The sequence below is a fragment of the Pongo pygmaeus genome, chromosome 9, assembly GCF_028885625.2.
Source record: "Pongo pygmaeus isolate AG05252 chromosome 9, NHGRI_mPonPyg2-v2.0_pri, whole genome shotgun sequence".
NCBI classification, from domain to species: Eukaryota; Metazoa; Chordata; class Mammalia; order Primates; family Hominidae; genus Pongo; species Pongo pygmaeus.
In genome coordinates, this window is record NC_072382.2 from 70,294,649 (window position 1) to 70,321,330 (window position 26,682).

General features: G+C 41.7%; 2 protein-coding genes and 1 long non-coding RNA gene across 3 annotated transcripts in view; all 3 read left to right on the plus strand.

The window, feature by feature from the left end:
* LOC134740265 (uncharacterized) overlaps positions 1–18,474 on the plus strand; it is a 113,920-nt gene extending 95,446 nt beyond the window's left edge. The window contains exon 3 of the long non-coding RNA XR_010127594.1: positions 17,995–18,474. This is a non-coding gene — a long non-coding RNA (uncharacterized LOC134740265). The remainder of the gene's footprint in view (positions 1–17,994) is intronic.
* Positions 13,367–14,460, plus strand: LOC129007862 (olfactory receptor 56A4). Its single transcript, XM_054439174.1, has one exon. The coding sequence runs from the start codon at positions 13,519–13,521 to the stop codon at positions 14,458–14,460; it is 942 nt and encodes a 313-aa protein (XP_054295149.1). The 5' UTR covers positions 13,367–13,518.
* A 6,833-nt stretch (positions 18,475–25,307) lies between the features above and the next one.
* LOC129008842 (olfactory receptor 52L1) lies at positions 25,308–26,397 on the plus strand. The gene has a single exon (XM_054441284.1). It carries the CDS (start codon positions 25,362–25,364, stop codon positions 26,349–26,351), a length of 990 nt encoding a protein of 329 aa, XP_054297259.1. The 5' UTR covers positions 25,308–25,361; the 3' UTR covers positions 26,352–26,397.
* Positions 26,398–26,682: the final 285 nt, after the last annotated feature.

A 26,682-nucleotide genomic window follows, 5' to 3' on the forward strand; every position in this document is an offset into this window, starting at 1 on the left:
TTTTTAAGGTTCACTTTTGTAAGAAAAGAATTTTTTTGTGTGTGTGCATGTATCTATAGTGTTAGTTGGGTAGGGCACTTTAGTTTTGATTTTGGGTGCTTGCAGTAGTGTAGTCTACCTAGGAGTTCTTCAGTTGTAATCAGTGAGTATTAGTCCATGCTTACACTGCTAGAAAGAAATACCTAAGACTGCATAATTTATTTAAAAAAGACATTTAATTGGCTTATGGTTCCACAGGCTGTACAGGAAGCATGGCAACCTCTGCTTCTGGTGAGGCTTCAGGGAGATTTTACTCATGGAGGAAGGCAAAACAGGAGCAGGCATCTTACATAGCAAGAGCAGGACCGAGAGAGAGTGGGGAGTTGCTACACACTTTTAAACAACCATATCTCATGATAATATTCACTATCATGAGAACAGCACCCAGGGGGATGGTGTTAAACCATTCATGAGAAACCACCCTCATAATTCAATCACCTCTCACTAGGTCCCACCTCCAACATTGGAGATTATAATTCGACATGAGATTTGGGCAGGGACACGAATCCACACCATAGCATTCCATCCCTGGCCCCTTGCAAATCTCATGTCCTTCTCACATGGCAAAATACAATTATGCCTTCCCAACAGTCCCCCAAAGTCATTCCAGCATTAACTTGAAAGTCCAAAGTCCAAAGTCCCAAGTCACATTTAAGACAAAGCTAGTCCCCTCCACCTATGAACCTGTAAAATCAAAAACAAGTTACTTCCATCATACCACGGGGGTACAGGCAGTAAGAAATTGGCCAAAAGAAAAGTGCTACAGGCCCCATGGAAGTCTGAAACCCAGCAAGGAAGTCATTAAGTCTTAAAGCTCCAGAATAATCTCCTTTGACTCCATGTTCCACATCCAGGGCACACTGATGCAAGAGGTGGGCTCCCAAGGCCTTGGACAGCTCTGCCCCTGTGGCTTTGGAGGGTTCAGTCCCCACTGTTCTCACAGGCTGGCATTGAGTACCTATGGCTTTTCCAGGCACAGGATGCAAGCTGCTGGCGGCCCTAGAATACCAGAATCTAGAGGATGGTTGCCCTGTTCTTACAGCTCCACTAGGCAGTGTCCCAGTGGGAACTATGCGAGGCTCCAACCCCATATCGCACTCTCTGAAGCAGTGGCCTGAGCTATACCTGAGCCACTTTGAACCAGGGATGGAGCTGGAGCAGCTGGGATGCAAACAGCAGTGTCCCCAGGCTGTGCAGGACAGCAGTGTCCCCAGGCTGTGCAGGGCAGCAGGGCCCTGAGCCTGGCTAACAAAACCATTCTTCCCTCCTAGGCTTCTGGACCTGTGATTGAAGGGGCTTCTGTGAAGGTCTCTGAAATGCCTTTGAGATTTTTTCCCCATTGTTTTGGGTATTAGTACTCGGTTTCTTTTTACTTATGCATATTTCTGCAGACTGCTTGAATGCCTCCCTGAAAATGGGCTTTCCCTTTCTACCACATGGCCAGGTTGCAAATTTTTCAAACTTTTATGCTCTGCTTCCCTTTTAGATATAAGTTCCAGTTTCAGGTAATTTTTTTTCCCCCCATGAATATGAGCATAGGCTGCATCTTGAATGCTTTGTTGCTTAGAATTTTTTTTCTGCCACATACCCTAAGTCATCTCTCTCAAGATCAAAGTTCCACAGATTCCTGGACAAGGGCACAATCCAACAAAGCTCTTTGCCAAGGTGTAACAAAGGTGACCTTTACTCCAGTTCCCAATAAATTCCTCTTTTCCATCTGAGACCTCCTCAGCCTGGACGTCATTATCCATAGCACTTTCAGCATTTTGCTCACAAAAATTTAACAGATCTCTAGGAAGGTCCAAACTTTCCCTCATCTTCTTGTCTTCTGAGCCCTCCACATTCTTCCAACGTCTGTCCATTACCCGGTTCCAAAGTTGCTTCCACACTTTCAGGTATCTTTATCAAAATGCCTCACTCTTTGGTACCAATTAGCTCATAGTTACACAGGCTGTATAGGAAGCATAACAGCATCTGCTTCTGGTGAGGACTCAGGGAGCTTTTACTTATGGAGGAAGGCAAAGAAGGAGCAGGTATCTTACATGGCAGAAGCATGACCAAGAAAGAGGGAGAAGGTGCTACATACTTTTAAACAAATAGATCTTATGATAACTATTGACCATCATGAGAGCAGCACCCGGAGGATGGTGTTAAACCATTCTTGGAAAGCATCCCCGTGAGTCAATCGTCTCCCACCAGGCCCCACCTTCAACATTAAGGATTACAATTTAACATGAGATTTGGGTGGGGACACAGATCCAAACTATATCATAGTGTCATTAGTTTTTGTGTTTTTTTTCTCAGTGGCTTAGGCTGTGGTTGTTATTGTAGACTTCAGGCTTTGCTGGGGACAATGATGTCAGATGTGCTGGGCTTTGAGCACCAGTGGTGGCAGTAGTGGGCTGCGTCTTCCTGTCTTTGGGCCAGTAGGCAGCATACGTGGACTCTGGTGTTAGCAAGTTGAGATGAGCTGATTCTTAAACCTTCAGGAAGCTTGTTTGGGTACTGGTAGTGGCAGTGGTGGGCCAGGTGTTTGTGCTGATCCTTGGGCCTCTGGGTAGCATGCATTGTGTTGGCAGTGGTAACAGTGATTGCAGGGCATCCCTCTGCTTCCAGGTGGCATGCACAGGTTGCTGGGAGTGTTGGTGACAGGCTGGGAAGGCAAGTCCTCAGGACCCCAGGTAGCACATATAGGTGGGTGCCAGTGGTGACAGACAATGCTGGCCTGTCTTTAGGCTCTCTGATGGTGCACATGGGCACAAGCTATGATGAGTGGGGTGAAGTGATTTCTAAACTCCCAGACAGTGTGCTTGGGCATCAGCCGCAGGTGTTTTGTTTCATTATTAGGCTCTCTGTGGTGCACACATGTGCCAGAAGCAGAAGACAGAGTGGGTTGATCCCTAGGTTCCTGGACTGCACAGCCGAGTGGGCCCAAGCAAAACTCAGGGTGCCATGTCCACCCTGCTAAGGGCACTGGGTTCCTGCACCTCAGGGAGATGCTCTGTGCAGGGCCACCTGGGGCAGTGTCCCCAGATTCCACCCCACATCAGGGTGACTGCCAGGCCTGACACTCCCAACAGCTTGGCCTGGGGCCCATGATCTGCTCCTGGAGGATCCCCCTCAACAACTGCCTCCTCCTGCAGGGCGGCAAGCTGGGCAAGGGGGAGTTCTGGGCTGCCCTTGACCATCAGGACTACAGCCGGAGCTTGTGGAGATGTCACCCCTGCCTCCAATGCCAGCCTGTGCCCAGCAAGGGCCTGGAGCCCCTGCCACAGGCTGTGAGGGGATGTGGCTGAGGCTGCATGCTCCACGGAGCTGATGGGAGCCAGGAGCAGGCAGCAGCCCCACCCTCCCAGGCATGGCTGCAGCCGCCCAAATCAGGGCTGTGGACCTGGACCTCCCTGCGCTCTTGTGCAGGAGTCCCACACCCCCGGGCACAGATGCAGCCACCCAAGTTGGGGCTGTAGACCTGGGCCTCTCTGCACTCTTGGGGGCTCAGGAAGGCCACCCTCTGCCCTTGCAGGGTCAGAGGTGCCTGTTCCTGCTGCATGGCCTCTCCACACTCCCAGCACCCACTCAGATCTCAGAGCAGAGTTGGGGCTGAGCTTGGGTGCTATCACAGCCCAGCTGGTGTGCACATGCTCAGACCCTGCCACCTTGGCTGCCCTGGACTTTGGGCACTGACAAGTGTTGGAGGAAAGCTGAGGGAGGTGCTGAGGGTGGCTTGGCAGTGGCCTGAAGGTGCCCCTTGGTGCAATTAGCCTGAGCACCATGGATGGAGGCAGGAGGCAGATGGACTGGAGTGAGGACTTGTGGTGCCTTTTCTGGGCTTGCCCCCGGCTGCCCATGGACCAGTCATGCACACTTTCTCTCCTATAAGGCCCGTAAAAGCCCCTGGCTCAGCCAGAGCAGAGAAGAGGATCGAGAGATAATGAGATGACCAGCTGCAGGGAGGAGCTACCCTCTTCCCTAAGAACTGCAGACAATAGGATGACCTGCCTGCAGAGAGGAGCCACACACTCTATGCCTCCTCTTTGCTGAGAGCTGCCGACAACAGGATGACCAGCTGAGGAGCTACCCTCTCTGCTGATAGCTGAACACTTGCTGGGATGACCAGGTGCAGAGAGGGACTACTTTCTCTGCTGACAACCAACAATTTGTTGGCATGACCTATCTGCAGAAAGGAGCTACCCTCTCTGCTAGAAGTTAAACACTTGTGAGGACACCCTGGCTACAGACAGGAACTGCCCACTTCAGGTCTTCTCTGAGCTGTTCTATTGCTCAATAAACCTCCTCTTCATCTTGCTCACCCTTCACTTGTCTGTATACTTCATTCTTCCTGGTCACAGGACAAAATCTCGGGACCTGCTGAATGGCAAGGCTAAAAGAGTTGCTGTAACAGAAACAGGGCTGAAAATGCTCCTTGCTGACCACATTGCAGGTGAAGAGAGGAGCTATAGCCCTTTTGGGAGCCCAGACCTGGGAGCTCCCTGAGCCAGGGTTGTGACTCCCTCTTTGGGGTCCTATGGTTCCTGGTGTCTCCAAGCTTCTGGGCACCACCACATTCCCTGGTGCCAGCCGGGGAAGCTGCTTGCAGTGTGCCTAGTCCAGCTGCAGCCACACAGAGAACTGGTGCCCATTCTGGCACCTGGATCTGTCTGCCCGTGGCAGCAGCTGGAATGTCTGACTGCAGAGTGGCCAGACCCCACACTCGCTCACACCCACCCCTCACTGCTCTGTGCCTGACTCCAGTCTCCCTTGGAGGTGTGGGATCGAGGCTGGTAGCATGAGTTGAGTGTAACCTGCTAGGCCAAATGGACAGAAGGAGCCGAGTGGGCCCAGGCAAAACTCAGGCAAAGGCACCAATGGCCAAAATTTCTAGCCATAAAAGCGACACCCCAAAGATCCCATAACATTGTCATTGATTAAAATGCCATCATGTGTCATTTGCCACATGATTGTACTTTCAGGATAAATTGAATGCTCTGGATAATGTCAGGACATGTTTTGAACCGAGGCAGATAAAATACAGGTATCTAGATTCATTACCTGTCCAGCTTGATCCAGAGAAAGAGAGAAAAGTTACATGAACAGAGCTAACAAGGGTTTAAAATGCAAAAATTTATTATTTACGAACATTTTCTAATGTCTCACACTGAAGGTTTATTCCATCCATCACATTAGTATATGAGTGCTGCCCTCCATATAAAGAGCATTCCTGACTTCCTTTTCACGGCAGACTATGCAGCAAGAAAAATTCTCCAGCTGTTAAATAAAAAAAAAAATATATATATATATAAAATAAATCTCCTCTCAAAAGCACAGTTATGTTTGCAAGAAACTAATTTGCTAGTTAGTGATCAAAAAGTGATGAGAGATGTAATAAGACTGATAGACATTGTATTTATGGCTGTGATAGGAGTATTTATTAGTTTCTGCACAAAGGGGTTTGCATTTTAACTTTCTGACTCTTTTATAATAACACAGCTTAAAACACAAACACATTTTAAGTGGTTATACACATACAGAAAATAAGAATTTGAATACTCACAAGGGGAGGAGATAAAATTAAGGCACCCAGATACTCACAGTACCAGGGATCAGTACTTTTAGTGAAGGGGCAGACAAAAGAAACCACTCACACATTCACGTGCACACACCCACACACACACACACATTTCTGTCTTGAACTAGGCATTAGAAAGAATTAAAAAAACCCTCAGATAGGTATGATTTGATATTTATAAATATATGGTCTGGGGAATCCCAAGGGGAGAAATTAATATGAATTGTAATCTACAAAGAATAAAAATTTCTTTCTCACACTTCTGATGGGTAGGAAGTCCAAGATCAAGATGCTGGCAATTTCAATGTCTGATGAGAGCCTGGTTTCTGCTTTTAACATGATACTTTTAACATTGTTCTAACATGGTGAAACTGCAAAAGGAGGCAAAAACGACCTAGCTAGTTTCTTCTAGCTCTTTTATAAAAGCGCTAATCCTAATGAGGGAATATCTCTCATGCCCTAATCATCTCCCAAAGGCTACACCTCTTAATACTTTTGTATTAGGAAGGGATTAAGTTTCAATGAACCTTTTGAAGAGGACCCAAACATTCAAACCATAGCAGTGTATTTAGGGTGATCCTAAGAGGTCTAACAGAAATAGCTTTGTTGATCATAAACTAGCATTTCAAAATTACAAAGTTGGCATGAGCAAGAGTCAGTAGAATTAGATATCAGAATTTTGGAAAACAGGATTATCAGTCACAAGTTATATATAACATAGCTATGTTTAAAATGATTAAATAAATTAAAGATGTAGTAAAAAAAGCATGAGAAAGAAGTCCTAATTTATTGGAAAACCAGGTATTTTTGAAAAAAAACAACTATGACTTCTAGAATATCTAAAAAATGTAGTCACTGACATTAAGACAGATTACAAAAGAGTGATATAGCTTAGTTGAGAACTGATAAAATGGAGCTAACGTTGAAGAGCTTAATCTGAAACCAACACAATTTGAAAGAGAATGGAATGGGAAATAGAGGTTAAAAGATAAAGAGAATTTAAAAAGAAGGTTCGGTATAGATGGAACTGGATTTGCACAGAAGAATGTAGAAAATAGGGAGGAGGAGAAACATTCAAAGGGATAATGGGTGAATTATCTTCAGATTCAGGAGCTTAATTAATCATAAAGAGAATAACTTTTAAAATAAATCTAGACTCATTTACTAACATTCAAAACCCCAAAGACAAAAAGTTCTGAATAGAGCCGGATAAATAGTACATTACCTACAGAGGAGCGGCAATTTGACACACAATACATTTCTTAACAGCAATAGACATCAGAAGTCTGTGGAAATATATAATGTATTATGTGTGTGTATGTGCATGTGCTCACACGTATGTGTGTGTAACTCAAATAAATTGAAATATATTGAATTGAATATATTAAATTTGAATACACATGTAAAATACTTGTCAATAATCAGATTTTTATCCAGCTAAATCGTCACTATAAAAGCTGCTTGAATTAATCAAACATAAACATATTTGTAAAAGCACTGAAGAGTTAAGAAGGAAAAATCATAATTTAGGAGCAGATAAAAACTGAGAGAGAGAAACCCTGGACTTACAGCTTCATTTGTTCTGAAGACTTTTGCCAATCTAGAAGAAATCAGCATGAAATGGAGCAAAAATTTGGCAATTTCCTGGCATGATGAAAGAAAAATCAATGGCAGAGTCTGATGGGATCTTGGTAAATACTCTCAGGATGTGGTTGAACTAGAAATGTATCAGTCTTTGTGTTGACTGGTGATTTTTACCTTTATTACATTGGCAAAGACCCTGTTTCCAAATAAGATTACATTAACATGCTAGGGGTTAGGATTTCAACATATCTTTATTAGGGGTACAATTCAACTGACAACATGCATTACTTAGATTCTACATCAGTAAATTGTGGATTATAATAATATATCTCTCATTTGGTTAATATTAGGATTAGATGAAATAACAGGTAATAATCAGAATAACATGACCCATTAATATCTCAATGAAGATTTATTATGATAAATACATACAGGATATATACAGGATATAAATACAGGATAATACAATCCTTGGTGTAATTGTATGCTATGTTTTGGTCTCCCTCTCTAAGATGGCAGGAATGATTCTTTGTTGTACTGCATTTATAACATGTTGTATAGGGCTTAGTAGATTATAGAGTCAAGATTAATGTTTGTTAAATGAAAAAATAAATTTAATTTTATCCTCGCAACTACCATGTATTGAAAGGTTCATTATCCTCATATTTCAGATGCTGAAATTGTGGTTCTGAGAGTCTCTAACATTGCCCAAGTAGTAGCAGCCTGAAAGTGGTAAAACAAGCATTCAAACAAAAGCATCACATTTTCTCTTCCCAACATTCCCAAGATCTGAGAGTGAGAGGAACTATTTATTTATAAGAAATTCTGAGGATAAGAATATTTTGCACAGTTTAAATTGCATGCTCTTAGCAATATACATTTCCTTGAGCGATTATTCACTCATGAAATAGTTTTCTTCATTTAGCATGTCTACTAACTTTATTTGATGCTTCCATTGTCCTTGGAGCTTTACCTCAGACACCTACATAGCAAGATAGAGATGCAGCCAGAGTTACTGTATGTAAGGAGTGAGATTATATTTCATCTACATTTTTGCCCTAATGTCTCCTTCTCAGCAGTTGTGGGGAGGAAATCATGAATCCTAGAAAAAGACTTGTTCTTCTCTCTCTAAGATTCTTGTGCCCAAAGCCCACATGACCCTGAATATTCTTCAGGAGAGCCTATATTCTAGGTCCTATTGTGCATGAGTGGTGACTGTTCTGGTGACCATTTCATTTGTTTTTTCAAGGAAGCAATGCCAGGCATTGCTCTACAGAAAGTGAGTATTGTTAACAATTGCATTGTCTGAAACCACACTTAGGAAACAAAAAGTTTAGACAAAGAAAAGCCATGAACATAAAATCTTGGACATGACACCATGAGCATGAAGAGGGCCACTCCCAGGGATCTGTGGGGTCCAGACCACTGATACTCCCACTGCATGAGAAAGGTTCACAGGAAAAGCACTCTCTGCTCCCCTCAATTGGCCATGGTCCATGCTCCTTTCATTAGTAGGAATGTTCCTCTACTACTTCCCTCTAGAGTTACAGTGCTGAGGATAGCCTGATTCAGTTTCTTCCTTACTGGTGTATTCAGAGAAATTATCCTGAAAGAATTCCCATCACTCAGTTTCCTTACACTTTTTTTTTCTAGGATTTCTTTTTCTTTTTCTTTCTCTTCCCTCCTTTATTCCTATCTTTCCTTTCTTATTTTTAAAATAAAATTATATATAAAGTGTACAAAGTGATGTTTTGATACACATAGAGTGCATCACACTGAATACTACAGTCACATTAATTAACACATCCATTGCTTCACATGGTTACCTTTTTTTGTGGTGGCAAGTCTTAAGATCTATTGTCTTAGCAAATTTTAACCATACGATAAAATATTATTCCCATCCCCACACTTCACATTAGATCTCTAGAACTTATTCATACTTTTAACAGAAATTTTATATCCTTTGACAAACATCTCTCCATTTCCCTCTCTCCCTGCCCCTTGGTAACCACCAATCTACTCTTTGCTTCTGTGAATTTGACTTTTTAAGATTTCACACATAATGTGAAATTATGCAATATTTTTCTTTCTGTGTCTGGCTTATTTTACCTAGATGAATGCCATTTTCGTTAATTAGACTTCCCAAGTGCCTTTGAACTCTTTCACCCTCACTCTACTCCCAGTGCTGAACACCTTTCACAACATACTCTCCTGGGATATGGACCATAGGGCCCCAGGATCCAGGTGCCTAATAATGGCACCAATTCTTATGAGTAGCGTGGAGGGAAGGGACTAGTGGAGTCAGGGTCCATAAAATCAGCCTCCGCAGCTCCTGTAGAAAACAGCAAGAAATAGCAGCAGTACAGCCTTCTGAAGTTGGTGAGTCTCAAGGTGGGGCCAAGGAAATTATGAGGAAGTGGATGCTGATGAGTGGAGGCGGAATCCAGGATCCTGGTGTGAAAAGGACATAGAACTCTTTCAATAAGGCCTAGTGTAGTAGATGACAACCTTGCCACAGTACTTAGGTTCTGGTACAAGCGTTACTGACCTATGGCTGTGATTTCCCTCAGAGCTGAGGCTAAGTCATTTCATGGCTTGTAGACTCAAAACTTCTGTAGGCTCAAAAACTCCTAACTGTATCATAGCTATGAGGCCAAGGCTCTGTGCCTAGCTAGGTCATAATCTTCCTTTCTTCCCTAAATTCATCTATGAACCTAGGTGACTGCTTCTTCTAGGCAATCATAGCTGGGCTCAAATCTTCCATTGCCATTTTGGTTAGTTCAGAATCTGTCTGACTTTTCCGGACTGTTAATGACTCATGGTCAGAGACCATGTTTTGCTCATTGACACCTGGAATGAATAACCACAATGACCACTCCTTTGTGAATATCAGTCTAGGAGTATGAATTGATGTAGTTGGCACACTGAAGATCCAAAAGAATGCCCCAGATCGTCAACAATTCTTCATTTCTCAGATTAGGAGGCCTCAATTTCACTAAGGAAAATTCAGAGGGAGGAAAAATCATTCCAGCTATTAAGGAATTACAAGGTAACTATGAAACAAAGCTGAAAGTATATTATTACCTGGAAGAATCTATCAGTGCTACAAGAAGTCCAAAAGAACATATGTCTTCCTGTATTTGTTAAAAAATCTGGGAGGCATTCCTGACTGCAGGCTTTCTCTGTCTCCTTAATCTTTCTTACACTAAATTTTCTTGTAGCCCTCCTCACCCCTCAAAATTACCCTTTCTTCTCCATTTACATGGTTATTACTTTTGTTCAGATCTTAATCACTTTTCCTTTGAACTATTGGGACTCTCCAAAAAGCCTCCCTACCTTCTGCGATTCCCCTTTGTCCTATCTGCTATGGTCTCAGTGTTTGTGTCCTCAGAAAATTCATATGTTGAAATTCTAACCTCCCTCCCACCTCCAAGATGATGGTATTAGAAAGTGGAACCTTTGTGAGGTAATTCGGTTATGATGGCTTATGGTTGAGACTGGTACCTGTATAAAAGAGATGGTAGAGAGCTAGCTAGCCCCTTCCACCATGTCAGGACACAATGAGAAGGTGCCACCTCTGAACTAAGAAATGAGCTCTAGCCAGACACAGAATCTGCTGGCACTTTGATCTTATACTTCTTAGCTTCCAGAACTACGAGATTTGAATGTTTGTTGTTTATAAGCCACCCAGTTTATGGTATTTTGTTTCAGCGGTTAAAGTGGTCTAAGACACCATCTATTGCATATCACGTTCCTTTTCAAATATTCTGTGATTTCCTACAGTGTACGTGACAATGCCTACTGTCAGACAGACTTCTGAGGATCCTCTCAAGGCTGCCACTACTTCCCTTCAAACATCTTTTGATACTCTACTCTCCTGCCTCCTTTTCCCCAAAGAACTTGGGATGCAGTAGCCCCTAATGTCTCATTACCAGTCATTACTTAACATCCATGAAGGCAGGTTTTTTTGTTCTTACCTTTGCCTAAAAGGACAGTCTTTATTCTCTCCCAGGAAATGTTACCTCATTTTTTTTTGTCCTTTGATGCTCTTAGCTTGTTGCATCTTTTGACCTAGCAGAACTTCAGAATATGACAGCCCCTTTCCCCTCCCACAATAACACCTAAAGTTATGTATCATTTATTCTATTTCATTTGTGAGAAAACTGGGCAATATGGAGTTGAAATAGCTTTTAGGTTTACACGATCAGTATAAGAGCCAGAATTGTCATTTGTTTCTGCTTGAGGCTAACTTTTAAACCATATTACACTGCTTCATTATCTGAAATATTGCCTCCTTATTTTATGATTGTCATTATTAGAGCCACAACTGTACTGCATTATAAATGTTTGCAGGTCAATTTTCTCTATTAATTAGGTAAGCTCTCAAAAGATAATGGTTTTTGCTTAATCTATGCAATGTGCTGCTGTCTTTAGCATTCTGACAAGGAACTAAGAAAACACCATTTTCTCACTTGTTTGAATAGATCAAGCCATTCAGAGTAGCTATACTTGAGATTATTGGAAAGGAGAAGCTTTACAGATAAGGTGAATTAGTTCAATCTTATTTCTCAAATTCACACTGAGGGTCATTTTCCTAATCAGATATTGAAATGCAGGGCAGAACTGATACACAATTGTGCCTACTCTAGTTTTAACTCCTGAATTCTTGGTTTGTTTTAAAGCCCTACAATGGGTAGATTTTTAAAAATAATGTATATTGTATAATTTATGTTTAGAAAGTCTGGAATATTCAAGGTGAAAGTTCTTGGATTAAATAAATACTTCCATTATCTTCTCTGGCAGCTAGAGTCTTCTAATATCTTCTCATGCACACCTGAATCCTCTTAGAGAAGACCTGTCAAATGGGACAAGGGTGAAGGATCAGTCATTGTAGCTATGCTGATTACACACTTCCTAATTTCCCTCTCTTTTTTCTTTTTTCTTTTTTTTTTTTGAGACGGAGTCTCATTTTGTTGCCAGGCTGGAGTGCAGTGGCGTGATCTCAGCTCACGGCAACCTCTGCCCCCCAGGTCTGGTTCAGGCAATTCTGCCTCAGCCTCCCAAGTATCTGGGATTACAGGCATGCACCACCACAGCCAGTTAATTTTTGTATTTTTAATAGAGACAGGGTTTCATCATGTTGGCCAGGCTGGTCTTGAACTCCTGACCTCATGATCTGCCTGCCTTTGCCTTCCAAAGTTAGGCTCCCTCTCTTATCCTGCCATGACTCCCTGGCTACTTTCTGTCTCTTTGGCTGTGACAGTCATTGCTGTTACCCTTCTTAGTACTTGGCCTCTTTCTCTTTGTTTAGTAGTCAGGGAAAACAAATGATACCCCACAAAAGAAACAGCTGTAATCAAAGCAGATGAGTTTACAGAATGTAGATTACATATGGTAAGGATAATTGGATCCTGGTCACAAAGAAGAATAGGTAATTTTACTTACCAGGTAAGTGGGTTCTTGCATAGATTTACTTGCCTAAAACTCACTCTCTGACTTCTATTCCATCTTTGGTGAACTTCAGCTCATTTGATTAGAGCAGGTCCTCACGTAACGTCATTTCACACAACGTTCTGTCATTATAATGCTGACAAGGAAAAAAATGGATTTCAGGTGGGGGCCACTGCCTGTGTGGTGTTTGCATGTTCTCTCCATGTCTGCCTGGGTACTTTAGTTTTCCAGGTACTCTAGTTTCCTTCTACAACCCAACGATGTACAGCTTAATTCTAAATTGTCCCAGTGTGACTGAGTGGTTGTGTGTGTGAGTGCTCTCTGTAATGCAATGGCGTCCTGGTTCCCTGAGCTTTTGGGAACCAACCCAAAGCTGCTGGGATAAGCTTGGACCACCTGTAACCTTGAACTGGAATAAGTGGGTTGAGAAATGAATGAATGAATGAATGAAAATCATTGTAAAGTAAAAATTAGTAAAGTGTACTGAAATCATATAAGCGCATGACAATAAATGATACTTGTGATTGCTGGTTTTTAAACTGCATGGTGGTAGAAGATTCTTCTTACAATTTTCCTTTGTCTCTATTTTATTATCTATAACATTAGGATAACAATATTAATTACTCCTTAGTATTGTTTAAAAGGATGAAATGAGATCATGGATATAAAACATTGTGGCTGGCTGGCATATGATACATATTTGGTTAAATATAAGGGAAGGTGACGACAGTGATTTTAAAAACTTTATTGGGACAGATACAGGGCCTCAGTGGAAACCCACACTCTACTACGTCTAAAACACATACCTTTTATGTTTCTGTACTTCTCTCCTACATTTTAAGGTACCCTGGATCTCCAGATTGATCAGGAAACTTTACATGGCATCACCCAGCAATGACTCCACTGCCCCAGTCTCTGAATTCCTTCTCATCTGCTTCCCCAACTTCCAGAGTTGGCAGCACTGGCTCTCCCTGCCCCTCAGCCTTCTCTTCCTCCTGGCCATGGGGGCTAACACCACCCTCCTGATCACCATACAGCTGGAGGCCTCTCTGCACCAGCCCCTGTACTACCTGCTCAGCCTTCTCTCCCTGCTGGACATCGTGCTCTGTCTCACAGTCATCCCCAAGGTCCTGGCCATCTTCTGGTTTGACCTCAGGTCAATCAGCTTCCCAGCCTGCTTCCTCCAGATGTTCATCATGAACAGTTTTTTGACCATGGAGTCTTGCACATTCATGGTCATGGCCTATGACCGTTATGTGGCCATCTGCCATCCATTGAGATACCCGTCTATCATCACTGACCAGTTTGTGGCTAGGGCTGTCGTCTTTGTTATAGCCCGGAATGCCTTTGTTTCTCTTCCTGTTCCCATGCTTTCTGCCAGGCTCAGATACTGTGCAGGAAACATAATCAAGAACTGCATCTGCACTAACCTGTCTGTGTCCAAACTCTCTTGTGATGACATCACTTTCAATCAGCTCTACCAGTTTGTGGCAGGCTGGACCCTGTTGGGTTCTGACCTTATCCTTATTGTTATCTCCTATTGTTTTATATTGAAAGTTGTGCTAAGGATCAAGGCAGAGGGTGCTGTGGCCAAGGCCTTGAGCACATGTGGTTCCCACTTCATCCTCATCCTCTTCTTCAGCACAGTCCTGCTGGTTCTGGTCATCACTAACCTGGCCAGGAAGAGAATTCCTCCAGATGTCCCCATTCTGCTCAACATCCTACACCACCTCATTCCCCCAGCTCTGAACCCCATTGTTTATGGTGTGAGAACCAAGGAGATCAAGCAGGGAATCCAAAACCTGCTGAAGAGGTTGTAAGAGTAAAAAGGATTAGATCCACCTTTAGAGTTGTTGATGAAAATTTGGAAATAGGGAATTACTTTTATGTTGGAAAGGAAATTTCACTTTTAAATCCTGGCCTGAGTTCTGATTCTTCTGTTCTCAATATCTCAGGCGACAATGAACACATTTATTTGTGAATCTTTGTTTTCTGTTGCTTGAAAGGAAACCTCCCTTTTCTGGATTCTATGGTTACTTCGGAATTTTTCCTGATCTAATCTGCAACGAAAAATCTTGCCAAGACTTTGACAAATGGAGCTGTATTAGAATGGAAGTGTTTGACTGCTAAAGAAACAAATTTTATATAATGCCCTTAAAAAGATCACCCTGTCTTCTGATTTGCAAATGACACTGATTCATTTCTTGTCTCTGATTCAGCCTGGCAGACGGCTACCTGGCTTGGGTGCGATGAAGGCATGGCTTGGGTTAAGCACAAATGTTGACCCTGGAACAACTTGGGGTTTAGTGCCTTGCCCTGAATACCCTGACTCTCTTCCATGGCACCTGAGGCAGGTGTGCTATTCACTGGCTCCTAAAATTCTCCTAGACCCAGTTAAGATATTCAGTCTGTACCACCTCTCTGAGGGCAGCATTTCCTATTCTTTCTCTCTACTTAGATTTTCTTTCTTCGGTTTTTGGTTTGTAAATGAGGTTGACGATGTTTTAGGATTTTTAGATTGTGGAGGAGTTGTATTGTTTGAAGTGTTTTATGTTCTTTTCTTCATCATCTTCATCTTCATGTTGTTATAATCCTAGTTCCTATCCCACCTTGAACTGCCTATCCAAGGCACAAATGAGCCATCCTATTCACTCCCTCTGTTGCTGTTTGCTGCAGCTGCCCTCCTGAGCTGGGGCTGGCAAAGCTGCCAACAGTTTCCCAGACATGAAAGTTCTAGGGTTTGTTTTTCACAGAATAGTGTATTCTACTATTTTGGCATTTCCTTCTTAATGATGCCACACAGTTCGGTATCCCCAAGGAATATTTAACAGTCTTAATCTGTCTCTTTTGGGGATGCGAATTAAGATTTCAAGTCCATCATTTGTCCAAGCATTGTTTGACAACTGTCCCAATTGGACTATCCTACTTTCATTTGTACTGAAGCTTATCTTTGCTGAATGACTTGTATTAAAATTAATATCTCTACAGTGTTAAAAAATTTTATATGTTGCAGCATTTTTTATTACAGACCTCCTATATTCTAGCCCTAACATACTTTTGACTTATCTTAAACTTTGTTTTCTCTGCTACTGTAGCCCAAATGAGCTGCTCATTATTTCTTGAAAATTACTTATTCCCATTTTGCTCTCTCTCTTCAATCATTTGGTGCTTCTCAGATCAGCCTTCTTTTACCATTATCACCATTTGCCAAACCCCATCTTTCCTACCGGGTTTAATTCAAATGCCACCTCCCATAGTAGGCAGTACGTCTTCCTTCCCTGATCCTCCCAACTGGGATCATTATTCTTGCATCTTGTGGCTGTATTTCTTTCTCTGACACTGTCATAAGCTTCTTTTAGGTTGAGAGTATTTTATTCATCTTTAAAATTCTGCATGGCTACTTTTACTGTCTCTTATACAGATAAATTTAAAATAAAAATGTGTTGAACAAAATGTGTAGAACATTTTATAAGTGATCTCTTATCCCTCGTTTTCTTTGATAACTACTTGGAAACAACAATAAAATCTTATACTATTATGTGTCCTTACAGTACCTAACAGAAAGCCTTATTTTTGCCAGCACAAAATGAACCTCTATATAGTGAAGACCATTAGGATTGAGACAGTCTGGACAACTGGAATTGGATTCTCAGATAAAATAATTTGGCTAAATTTGTGTACTCAGATTTTGTGAACTTTGGCTAAACTCATAAATTCTGGCTTTATTACCTTGAAAATGGTGTTAATTTATTTTTTATTGTTTTTTCAAAGAGTGAATTAACTAATAAAAATTTTTATACAGTAAGCATATACACATTAAATTATATACACATTGAATGATTTATTATCATTTCCCTAAGCATGCTGCTTCCCCTGTTGCCCTCCGAATAATAGGCTGACCATTATTGCACACCTTATTTACCTTAGGGTGTAAGGTATCCATGGAATTTGAGTCCTCCTCTGTCCCTCTAGTTATTTTTGTCACTAGTTTATTTTCTCGAGAAGTTCTCTTGCTTATGTGAGGGTTATCACGTAGGAACTCCAAACTATTGGGTGCCCCATAAGACTTTTAGTTGAACGTAGCCTATTTATATCCATTTCAGTCTGGGTGCACCACGAGGCTCTCCACAAGCATCCCTTCAGAAACACATAGGGACAGCCATTGAAGATATGTGGCTATAATACCACTCCGGTGCTCACATTCTTTAAGGCTACGAGGCTTCCAATGCCACTTGCCCCTCCAAATTGTACCAACAATCCCATCTTGTATGTTTGAGAGAGCATGACACAATAATCATAAAATAGGAAACTGTTTTCACCAAGTCCAAGCAGCTGTCTTGGTAAATTATCTTTGTAATTCATGACCACACAGTGTGCAGAGGCTTGACTGCTTTGCAATCCCTGCTCAAAGCAGTGTTAAGAATCCTCACTCTCAGTTTACCTATAAAATAGCAAATGAAATAAACAGAGTCCATAAATGTTGTGTTACATATTTTCTCCAGAGTGTCCTATTGGGTTCTTATTTTAGTCCAACTTTTCTTCTTGGGGTAGAATAACTTCTGCAACCTCTCTCAAAATCAGGTGTCACTTGGCGCTTCATCTGAGAAAAGCTGTTCAGTTATTATTCGCTGTGTCTGAAGCATTTACAATAGAAAAGAGTGATTGTCCCTTTCCTTGGTGTTATCACTTTCCTTGGTGTTATCTACGGCTCTCCCTTCTGTCATAATTTCCCCCTTTTTTTTGCTTTATTATCCTTCCTAATAATGATGTTTGAGGAAACATCAGGGAGACTTGAGGCATTATAAATAAAAATTAAAATCTTATATACTTGAAAAACAAATATTTCTAGACTTAGGAGAGAGAGAACTTCACTTCAAACTTTAGGTATACTCTTAGGAAAATTATGTTTAAATGAGAATTACATAGTATCCATAAACCGGGGTTATTTTATTATAGCCAGTATACGAAAATGGGCTATAAAGCATAATATATTAGAGACATATCATTTCCCTATTACCTACATCACAGTGGCTTCAAAATTGGAATGGGCAAGTGGAACATTTGTTATTAATGATAAGAGCATGAAAATCCAACTCACTCACTGGACAGGTGTAAGATTTGTCCAAATGTGTGTGACAAGTGAAGGAAAAATGCCTTGGAAAGCCTCTCGGTACCAGCAATAAGAGTGAGGAAACTGGAGAGGATGCTGAGACACAATCCTCTCTCTTTCTCACCTCACAAGTCTGGGCTCCAAGAATGAGACGGTGGGATGACAATTGTGTTGCAGACAATGGTGCATAACTGGGTGAGATTTTACCTATGTCACTTTGAACTTCTCTCTCTGTCTTCCAAAGGAAACCTTGGAAGCCAAGGTCGGAGCTGCTGAGATAACGCTCATGGAGCTGAGAGGTACAGTCCAGTCTTTGGAGATAGACCTGGACTGGATGAGAAATCTGAAGTCCAGCTTAGAGAACAGCCTGAGGGAGGTGGAGGCCCGCTATGCCCTGCAGATGGAGCAGCTCAGTGGGATCCTGCTGCACCTGGAGTCGGAGCTGGCGGAGACCTGAGCAGACAGGCAGCGCCAGGCCCATGAGTAGGAAGCCCTGCTGAATATCAAGGTCAAGCGGGAGGCTGAGATGGCCACCTACCGCTGCCTGCTGGAAGACAGCGAAGACTTCAATGTTGGTTGTTGCCTTGGACAGCCCCAACTCCATGCAAACCATTCAAAAGACTACCACCCGCCAGACAGTGGACGGCAAAGTGATGTTTGAGACCGATGACACCAAAGTTCTGAGACATTAAGCCAGCAGAGGCAGAGTACCCTTTAGGGAGCAGGAGGCCAATAAAAAGTTTAGAAGTTAAAAAAAATGTTGGTTACATGTTAAACTGATAATACTTTAGATATGCTGAATAAAATAACATATTAAATTCAATTTTACATGTTTTCTTTTACTTTTTAAAGATGGCTAGTAAAAATTTAAAATGACATGTGGTTTGCATTATATTAATATTTCTCTTATAGTCATTATAGGGCTGCTACAGAGTATAGGGAAAGTTATAACATATTAGGCAAAATGGAAGGGCCAATTTGTGTCTTCCAACTTATAAATACACCTTCTTATATTTACACTTAATTCTCACCTTTGAGAAACAGGTTTTTACATTCTCAGAAAAGAGAGTAAAGCTGAGTCTAGGAGTGTCCAACAGTCATTAGGACAACTGCCATTGTTGATGAAAAAAATGGGTGAAGGTGGACTTCCTCAGAGTGTTAAAGAGTATCATCTTTCTAGAGATGGCTGCATTTGCTTTATAACAGGTCTCCCACCATCTGTGCTTGACCTCTTCTCATCCGTTCTCATAGGATGATATTTTGTTAATGAGATTTTGATCATGTCTCAATCGTCTGCTTAAAATTCTTCATGGTGTTCCATGGCGTTTTAGCCTAAAAGACCCAGCATGCTCCAGTTCCTGCTTAAACTCTAGGCTCAGTTCCTGAGTACTAAAATCGCAAATTTTAACAATCCTTTCAGGTCTTTGAAAATACCAAGGTCCCTTTCCTCCTGCTTCACAGGTTTGTATCCTCAGCCTATCCCCACACCTCCCTTCACTTTTAACCAATTCTTATGGGCACTAACTTGAATAGGGAGGGCTTTCCTGAACTCCCCAGACTGGGAAGGTCCTATGTACTTACTATATGTCATCCCATGACTAGTGAAAACCTTTTTATCATGTAGATATTTATGAACATCTAATAGACTACCTGGAATTGGTAGATACCTAATCTACCTATCTGCCATCTACTTATTTATTCCCAAGGAGAATGTGGCTACCAGGTGGAGTGGGAAGTTTCGCTCCACCTAGTGGAGAAGCTCTGTTACTTCGGTGGGAAGCTTGTTACTGGGTAACGGAGATGGGACCAAGGAAAAGATCTGCTTGGTGATGGAAAAATAAAATCGAGAAGGCCTCAGCCCATCTCATTGGGAACTTCCTGGGATGGACTGTTGGAGAAGCCCTATTTGTCCCGCATGCATCATGGCAATGGGGTTGAGGCCCTTGGGTTTGTCACAGTCCTACAGAGGAGAGGCAAAATGCTCAACTCACCTGAGGCAGGCAGCATTTGTCTTTTTTCAGAAACATACTCTGAAGCACAGATTTGCATGCAGGAAGTTTATCGAGAAACATACAGGAGAACAATGATTGTCAGGGAGTGAGAGGAGCAAAATGGGGCAGAAGAAGAAATTAAACTATGATCTAGTTTTCTCAGATGACTCAGCTAACCCAATGGGACCTCTCGAGCTAGGATGACTCTTCAGTGTTGTTTAAGATTGAAGAAAGGGAGCCAAGATTTTGTATTCTTATATCAGCAGTCATTGGGTGTGAACTGTGTTGGAGAAGGAAAAGTAAACTATGGTGAGGGCTCTCTCTTTGGCCAAAGAGGAGTGACTTAGTTATGAACTTCCAGCAGCCGACACTCCTAGCATCTGAAAGAATGAGCACATTGAACAACAGCATCCACTAAATAATTTACTGGGGTCCAAGATTGTTCTGTGAGAATGAGAGGTCTGAGCTCACAGAGCAATGTGAAATTTCCTAGCTCACTGCATGAGGTTTCCTAGCACACTGTCAGGATGTACAGGCTTACGGGTAATGACCAACACTGGACAGACACGGTCCACGTGGTTAGGTGCAGGAGCCACTCCCTGCTTGGCCTCTCTGCCCAATCACCCATCCCTGTGGGCTGTATCCTTAGCTCTGTGCCTTTCCAGCCAAACTGGGGGCTAACTTAGGCTTTGTCCAGGTTGTCTATGAGTCCTCTGGGACCTGCCAATTGGTAATAACATCCTGCTTGCCCAGTGGTGCTCACAGTCACCATCACTGCCCTGGGAAAGTATCAAGGATAAACTTTCCTTTCAGATGAAGATGACAGAAGCAGTGATAAGTTGGTGCACAGGAATTCAGCGGTGGAAAATGAGGTCAGTTTCTGGGTTTACAGTTGGGGGAAGACTATGGCCAGCTGAATTCTGCCCTTCTCAGAGCCCTTGTGACAGGGGTTATATCTTGGCTTGTGTAGTGTGGCTCTCCCAATACCTCTGGTCTGACACTTCTTAGTAGTCTTAAGCTTATTTCCCTCTGAGTTAGAATAGTTGTTCTCTCCCTGCCTGACTCCTCAAACAAACTTGCTCCTCTTGGCTTCTACCATTTAGATGCTAGTGGACATGGAGGCTCTTCTGTGAAATGTGACCTGTCCCTCTCTCTTTAATCTCCTTGTTAACAGTGGCCTGGACTCTATGAGAGTGGGGGAAAGGGAGAGAAAAGAAGATAGATGGAAAATGATTAGGGGAGGGCTGAGAGCTAACCTGTGAGCCTGTGGACACCTACCAATGTCTTTAAGCCTTCATGGTCAGCCTGACGCATTCACAGGGCCATTTGGCATGGTCCTAGGTGGCATCCTCACCATATGTATTGTGCATGTAGATACAGCTGATTTGCTACCTTTACCCAAGTCTTGCTGGAGATAGTATTTATGTTTCATATCTTTGGAAAATATAGCTGCACGGACCTCGAGGGATGCATTTGATGTCCTCTTTGACATTCAGAGACTGCTGTGCAGCCATTCTGAATAGAAAATCCTCTTCATCATTGTTACCCACAAGCTAGGGCAGAAGTTCATCATGGAGATTGAACTGAAGACTTAGGGAGTTCCTGGGGCTGAGTAGGGAGGGCTGTAGTGGAACCTTCTTGAGTTTTCCAGAAAACTCTTCATGAAAATTCCCAGACCTTCCAGAGTCTGAGAATTTTCTCCCTTTCCTGGTTCTCTCCGTGTTGCAGAGTCTCCCTCCAGGCTGACCTGAGACTTTAAAGGGCACATCATCAAAGATAGCCCAGAGACCAGAAGGACAGTGCCCTGTGTCAGGCTTACTTTATTATCCATGTTGTGAGTGGAGCTCTGCCTCTTAATGTTTGATTTCTGTATCTTCCTCTTTTATTAAGTCATTATCATGGACCCACTCTTTCTGTGCCCTCCCTCCCCTACTGTTTCTGTAAGTTCTTGCCTCTTCTTTTTTCCCCATTATCATAGAGTTCAGGCTACTGTTAAGAGATTGAGGAGAGAGGGACAGATTATATCCCATAGATGGAGCCTCTCTTCCTGCTAGAAGCAGTGCAGAGTGATTACTAGGGACCAAAGGAACCCTCTTATTTCTTAACACATCCAGGATTTCACCGTCTTCTCTTATGGCAGAGATTCAGCAGATCTCTTTCTGCCATGAAGCACCCAGAGCATCACTTAAGGTGAGGAATATCGAGGCTCAATCAGTGACACCCTCAAAACACATGCCACTGTTTGCTACATGATTCCTATGCTTAAATTTAGCCTCTGCCTTATCACCTTCCTGTGATTCTCAGTCTTTTAAGACACTAGTACACTCATTTATTTTTTAATCTAATCATAAGAGTGTTTACTTATTCAGCCAACATTACTGATTACTGACTAGATTCCAGGTGCTCTTGGAGCTCACCCTGGGGCTGCTGAAATAAGTAATGCAGAATCCCTGCTCTTTAAAGACTGACATGATGCCTGGCTTAGATTGTGAGGTCTTAATGTAGGGACAAAGTGGTAAAGGCATTACAAGAGGAAAGAAAAGGAGACATGTCATACTACCTTACAGAATTTGAGCACAACTTCACAAAAGAAAGGTTGCTTGGATTGAATTAGATGAATAAGTACCAACTGAACAACCGCTACTCTTTGGTAATTGTCCTATGCTTTGTGGTTGAAGAACTAAATACAGTTTTGCCTTTAGGTTCCTGGGAATAAAGTCCTTTCTGCTTTTCCTCTAAGAATCATAGTGGGACCTCCTGTTTACTTTAATAACAATTAATTACAATTTATTTAAAAAATTCAAGAGCTTTAAGAGTACAAGTGGTTTTGGTTACATGGATGAATTGTATAGTGATGAAATCTGGGCTTTTAATGTACCCATTACCTGAATAGTGTACATTGTGCCCAATAGGGGATTTTTTTATGCCTTATCGACCTCCCACCCTCCCCTACTCTGAGTCAGAAATGAAAATAAGTTAAAAAATTAACATTTACTAAGCACTTGTAGACTTTTACCCTAGGCTTATGAGCCAAGCAACACAAAGTTACTTTATTTACTTCTCTGCTTTATTTACTTACTTTTTACTCTATTTACTTACTTTATTTATGTACTTCTCTGCTTATTTATTTACTTATTTATTTATTTACTTATTTCAGCAGCCCCAGGGCAAGCTCCCTTTGTAGTTTAGTTTTAGCCTCACTGCTCTGCTCACACTGCTACTATTCAAGTCTGAGTGCCTTCCGCAAATGCAAAGCTGTTCTCTGACTCCTTAGCTAAAAAATGAGAAATGGGCTGAAGCGTGCAACAGAAGGAGGCAGGCAAAAAAGACAATGGACTTTCTCTCTATGTGGAATGTTAAGCACTGAGAGGTGAATTTTTGTAAGATTATGAGATTCCCCCGGATGTCTCAATAAAAATGTCATTGTTATTTCATGCTGATTCTAGAAGAAAAACAGAGAAGCCTGGGAGATATATGCCCACGTGGCATTTCAGACTTTATAGCTATAATATTCAGAGTTTTGGGGCAATATGACTGTCATCATTAATTTGTACAAAGAGAGCTCTGAGTTATCTATGGATGCATTATCCACAAGAACTAAGTCATTCTTGACTTTTTAATCTTTACACACACATGTGCACCACCACCCCAACAGAGAAAAATACAGTGATTTCAGACTACGCCTGTCCTTTAAGACAAACATACCTACATATACATATCCAGTTTCAAGTTTTTTCTTTTAGTATTTCAAGGGTGAATCCCATGGACAAAGTTGATACTTCATGTTAACATGGGGTTGTCAAAGACACTGAATTGTTTGTTATAACATCATGATGAGAGGTAAACATATCAAAAGTTTGAAAAAAAGAAGCAGAGTCATGGAGACAAAGAAGAAAAGAAAGAAGCCTCTGATCTAATTCTCAGTCATCTTCTATTGCTAATATTAAAATAATTATAACTATAATTTGTAGACTAATCTAGATATCAAGACTTTACATACATTACTTAATTAATATTTACAATAAACCTGTAAGATTGATGTTAGTTATAAAATAAGGAAATCAAGACTGAGAGAGTTTTAGTATCCTGCCAAGGTTTTATTCCTAGAATATGAAATGGACAAAATTTAAACTAAGTCTGTCTTCCTCCATTTCTTTTATTTATCTCACTACATTGTGAAATGTTCACCATGCTATGTTATAATTATAAAGTATAATAAGATATGTTTCTTTAAAAAAACAAACCATTAAGACACTGATAGAATTTCTAGAGATAAGTCAGAAAGTTATGGATGAATAAAGGAAGATTATAAAGTGCTCTAAACATAATCAGTATTCGTCTGACATAGGCAATGAGTCCTTTTGAGGGGCGACAGTGGACTTTGAATTTTGAAGGACCAATTCAGATAAAGGAATTTGGAGACAGACTACATAAAAGGCATAGGTAAGCTTGGTGTATACATGTAACTCCAAGAATGCAGGGATGGTTAGTAAAACATATGTAGAAATATATCAACTGTAAGACAAAAGTAATGCACAAAAGATAAATTTTGATAACCTTTTATACCAGTCTCAAAGTATGATTTTATTCCATGCAATAAATTCACCAAAGGATTTTAATATTAGGAGTGATATGATGAGATCTGCATTTTAGAAAAAAACCCCATGACTTCAGGGTTGCCAGTGAATTGGGAAGGTGTTTATGGCAAAGGCAGAAAGATATTATGAAATAGTCCAGGTGAGAGAAGTTGGGTGTGAACTAAGGCAGTGATATTGGAGGTTGAGAAGAAGGAGTGGATATAAGAGGGGTTAAAATAAAGTCAACATGAATTGGTGAATGAATAAAAGGGGATGAGGATTCTGAGTAAAGACAGGTTCCAAGTTTTTAGATTGGGTTGTGTAGGTAGCTAGGGATGTAATTAAAAATTATTGCCAAAACGTGTAGAACAAATTTGGGAAAAATAGGTGAATTAATCCAATGTTGAATATGTTGAGGATGTGGTGTATAGATATTCATAAAGCAAATGGAAAAATGGATTTATATTTCAGAAGGATATTTGGGTAAAGAAGCATGAATTTGGAAGAAATAAAAGTATACAAACAGTTAAAACCATGGGAATAAATGAAGTCAATTAAGAGATAACGTACAGAATAGGGAATAGAGGAGAGGATGGATCCCTGGAATCAATGACATAATGAGATAGAGAAAATGGTGGAACTGAGGCTACAGGGGGAAGAACTCTAGAGTGCCATGTCATGGAAACTGAGGAAGACTAATTTCAAAAACAACAGATTGATTTACAGTGGTCAGTAATACCAAGAGGCTAATAAAAATAACTCTTTGAAGTTGACAGTTCCAAAATATAAGCAACTGAATAGTAGAGTTTAAGCATCTCTCCAAAAGCAGCTTATGTTTACTCTTATCGCTAAACAAAACTAAGCTTGTATTAATTCAGACATGTGGATGTCTCACTTGTAAAAGAATTATCTCCACCAAAGGAGATTTTCTTCCCTGTAGCTAACTTTATTCGCTTCGTTTGCAGTTGAAGTCACTTTATTCTTCTCATGATGATGGTTGTCCCATTTGGACTATGTGATAATGTAGCAGGAATGCAGAAATCATGACTTTGGTTTCTTTTTTCTCTTTCCTCTCCAAGCCATTGATAATGCTCCTTAGCAATTCAAGCTGGAGGCTATCCCAGCCTTCTTTTTTCCTGGTAGGGATTCCGGGTTTAGAGGAAAGCCAGTGCTGGATTGCACTGCCCCTGGGCATCCTTTACCTCCTTGCTCTAGTGGGCAATGTTACAATTCTCTTCATCATCTGGATAGACCCATCCTTGCACCAACCTATGTACCTCTTCCTGTCCATGCTAGCTGCCATCGACCTGGTTCTGGCCTCCTCCACTGCACCCAAAGCCCTTGCAGTGCTCCTGGTTCATGCCCACGAGATTGGGTACACCGTCTGCCTGATCCAGATGTTCTTCATCCATGCATTCTCCTCCATGGAGTCAGGGGTACTTGTGGCCATGGCTCTGGATCGCTATGTAGCCATTTGTCACCCCTTGCACCATTCCACGATCCTGCATCCAGGGGTCATAGGGCGCATCAGAATGGTGGTGCTGGTGAGGGGATTATTACTCCTCATCCCCTTCCTCATTCTGTTGCAAAAACTTATCTTCTGCCAAGCCACCATCATAGGCCATGCCTATCGTGAACATATGGCTGTTGTGAAACTTGCCTGCTCCGAAACCACAGTCAATCAAGCTTATGGGCTGACTGTGGCCTTGCTTGTGATTGGGCTTGATGTTCTGGCCATTGGTGTTTCCTATGCCCACATCCTCCAGGCAGTGCTGAAGGTACCAGGGAGTGAGGCCCGACTTAAGGCGTTTAGCACATGTGGCTCTCATGTTTGTGTCATCCTGGTCTTCTATGTCCCTGGAATTTTCTCCTTCCTTACTCACCGCTTTGGTCACCATGTACCCCATCATGTCCATGTTCTTCTGGCCACACTGTATCTCCTTATGCCACCTGCGCTCAATCCTCTTGTCTATGGCGTGAAGACTCAGCAGATCCGCCAGCGAGTGCTCAGATTGTTTACACAAAAGGATTGATCTGAACATATTCTCATTGTTTCCTTTGGAGGCTTCTTCTGAGGACACAGCCAGAAGCCTATGACTGGTGTAGATTACATGAACATAGACCATTTTGCAGTGAGTATTCCTTCTAGTCTTACTAGTGCCATGCTAAAGAACACCCACAGATACTTGGCTTATTGGGGTGTACCTGGATATCTGAATTTGTGAAAATTTTTGCCATTTTGTCTTTTCCTGTTGATTTCAACATTTCTTTACTCCTTGTGTCAGTAGGACTTGGGGATAGGAGAAATAGATGATAGCTCTGAATGTGTCATCTTTCTCGCCTTTGCCCAATGGTAGGCCATGC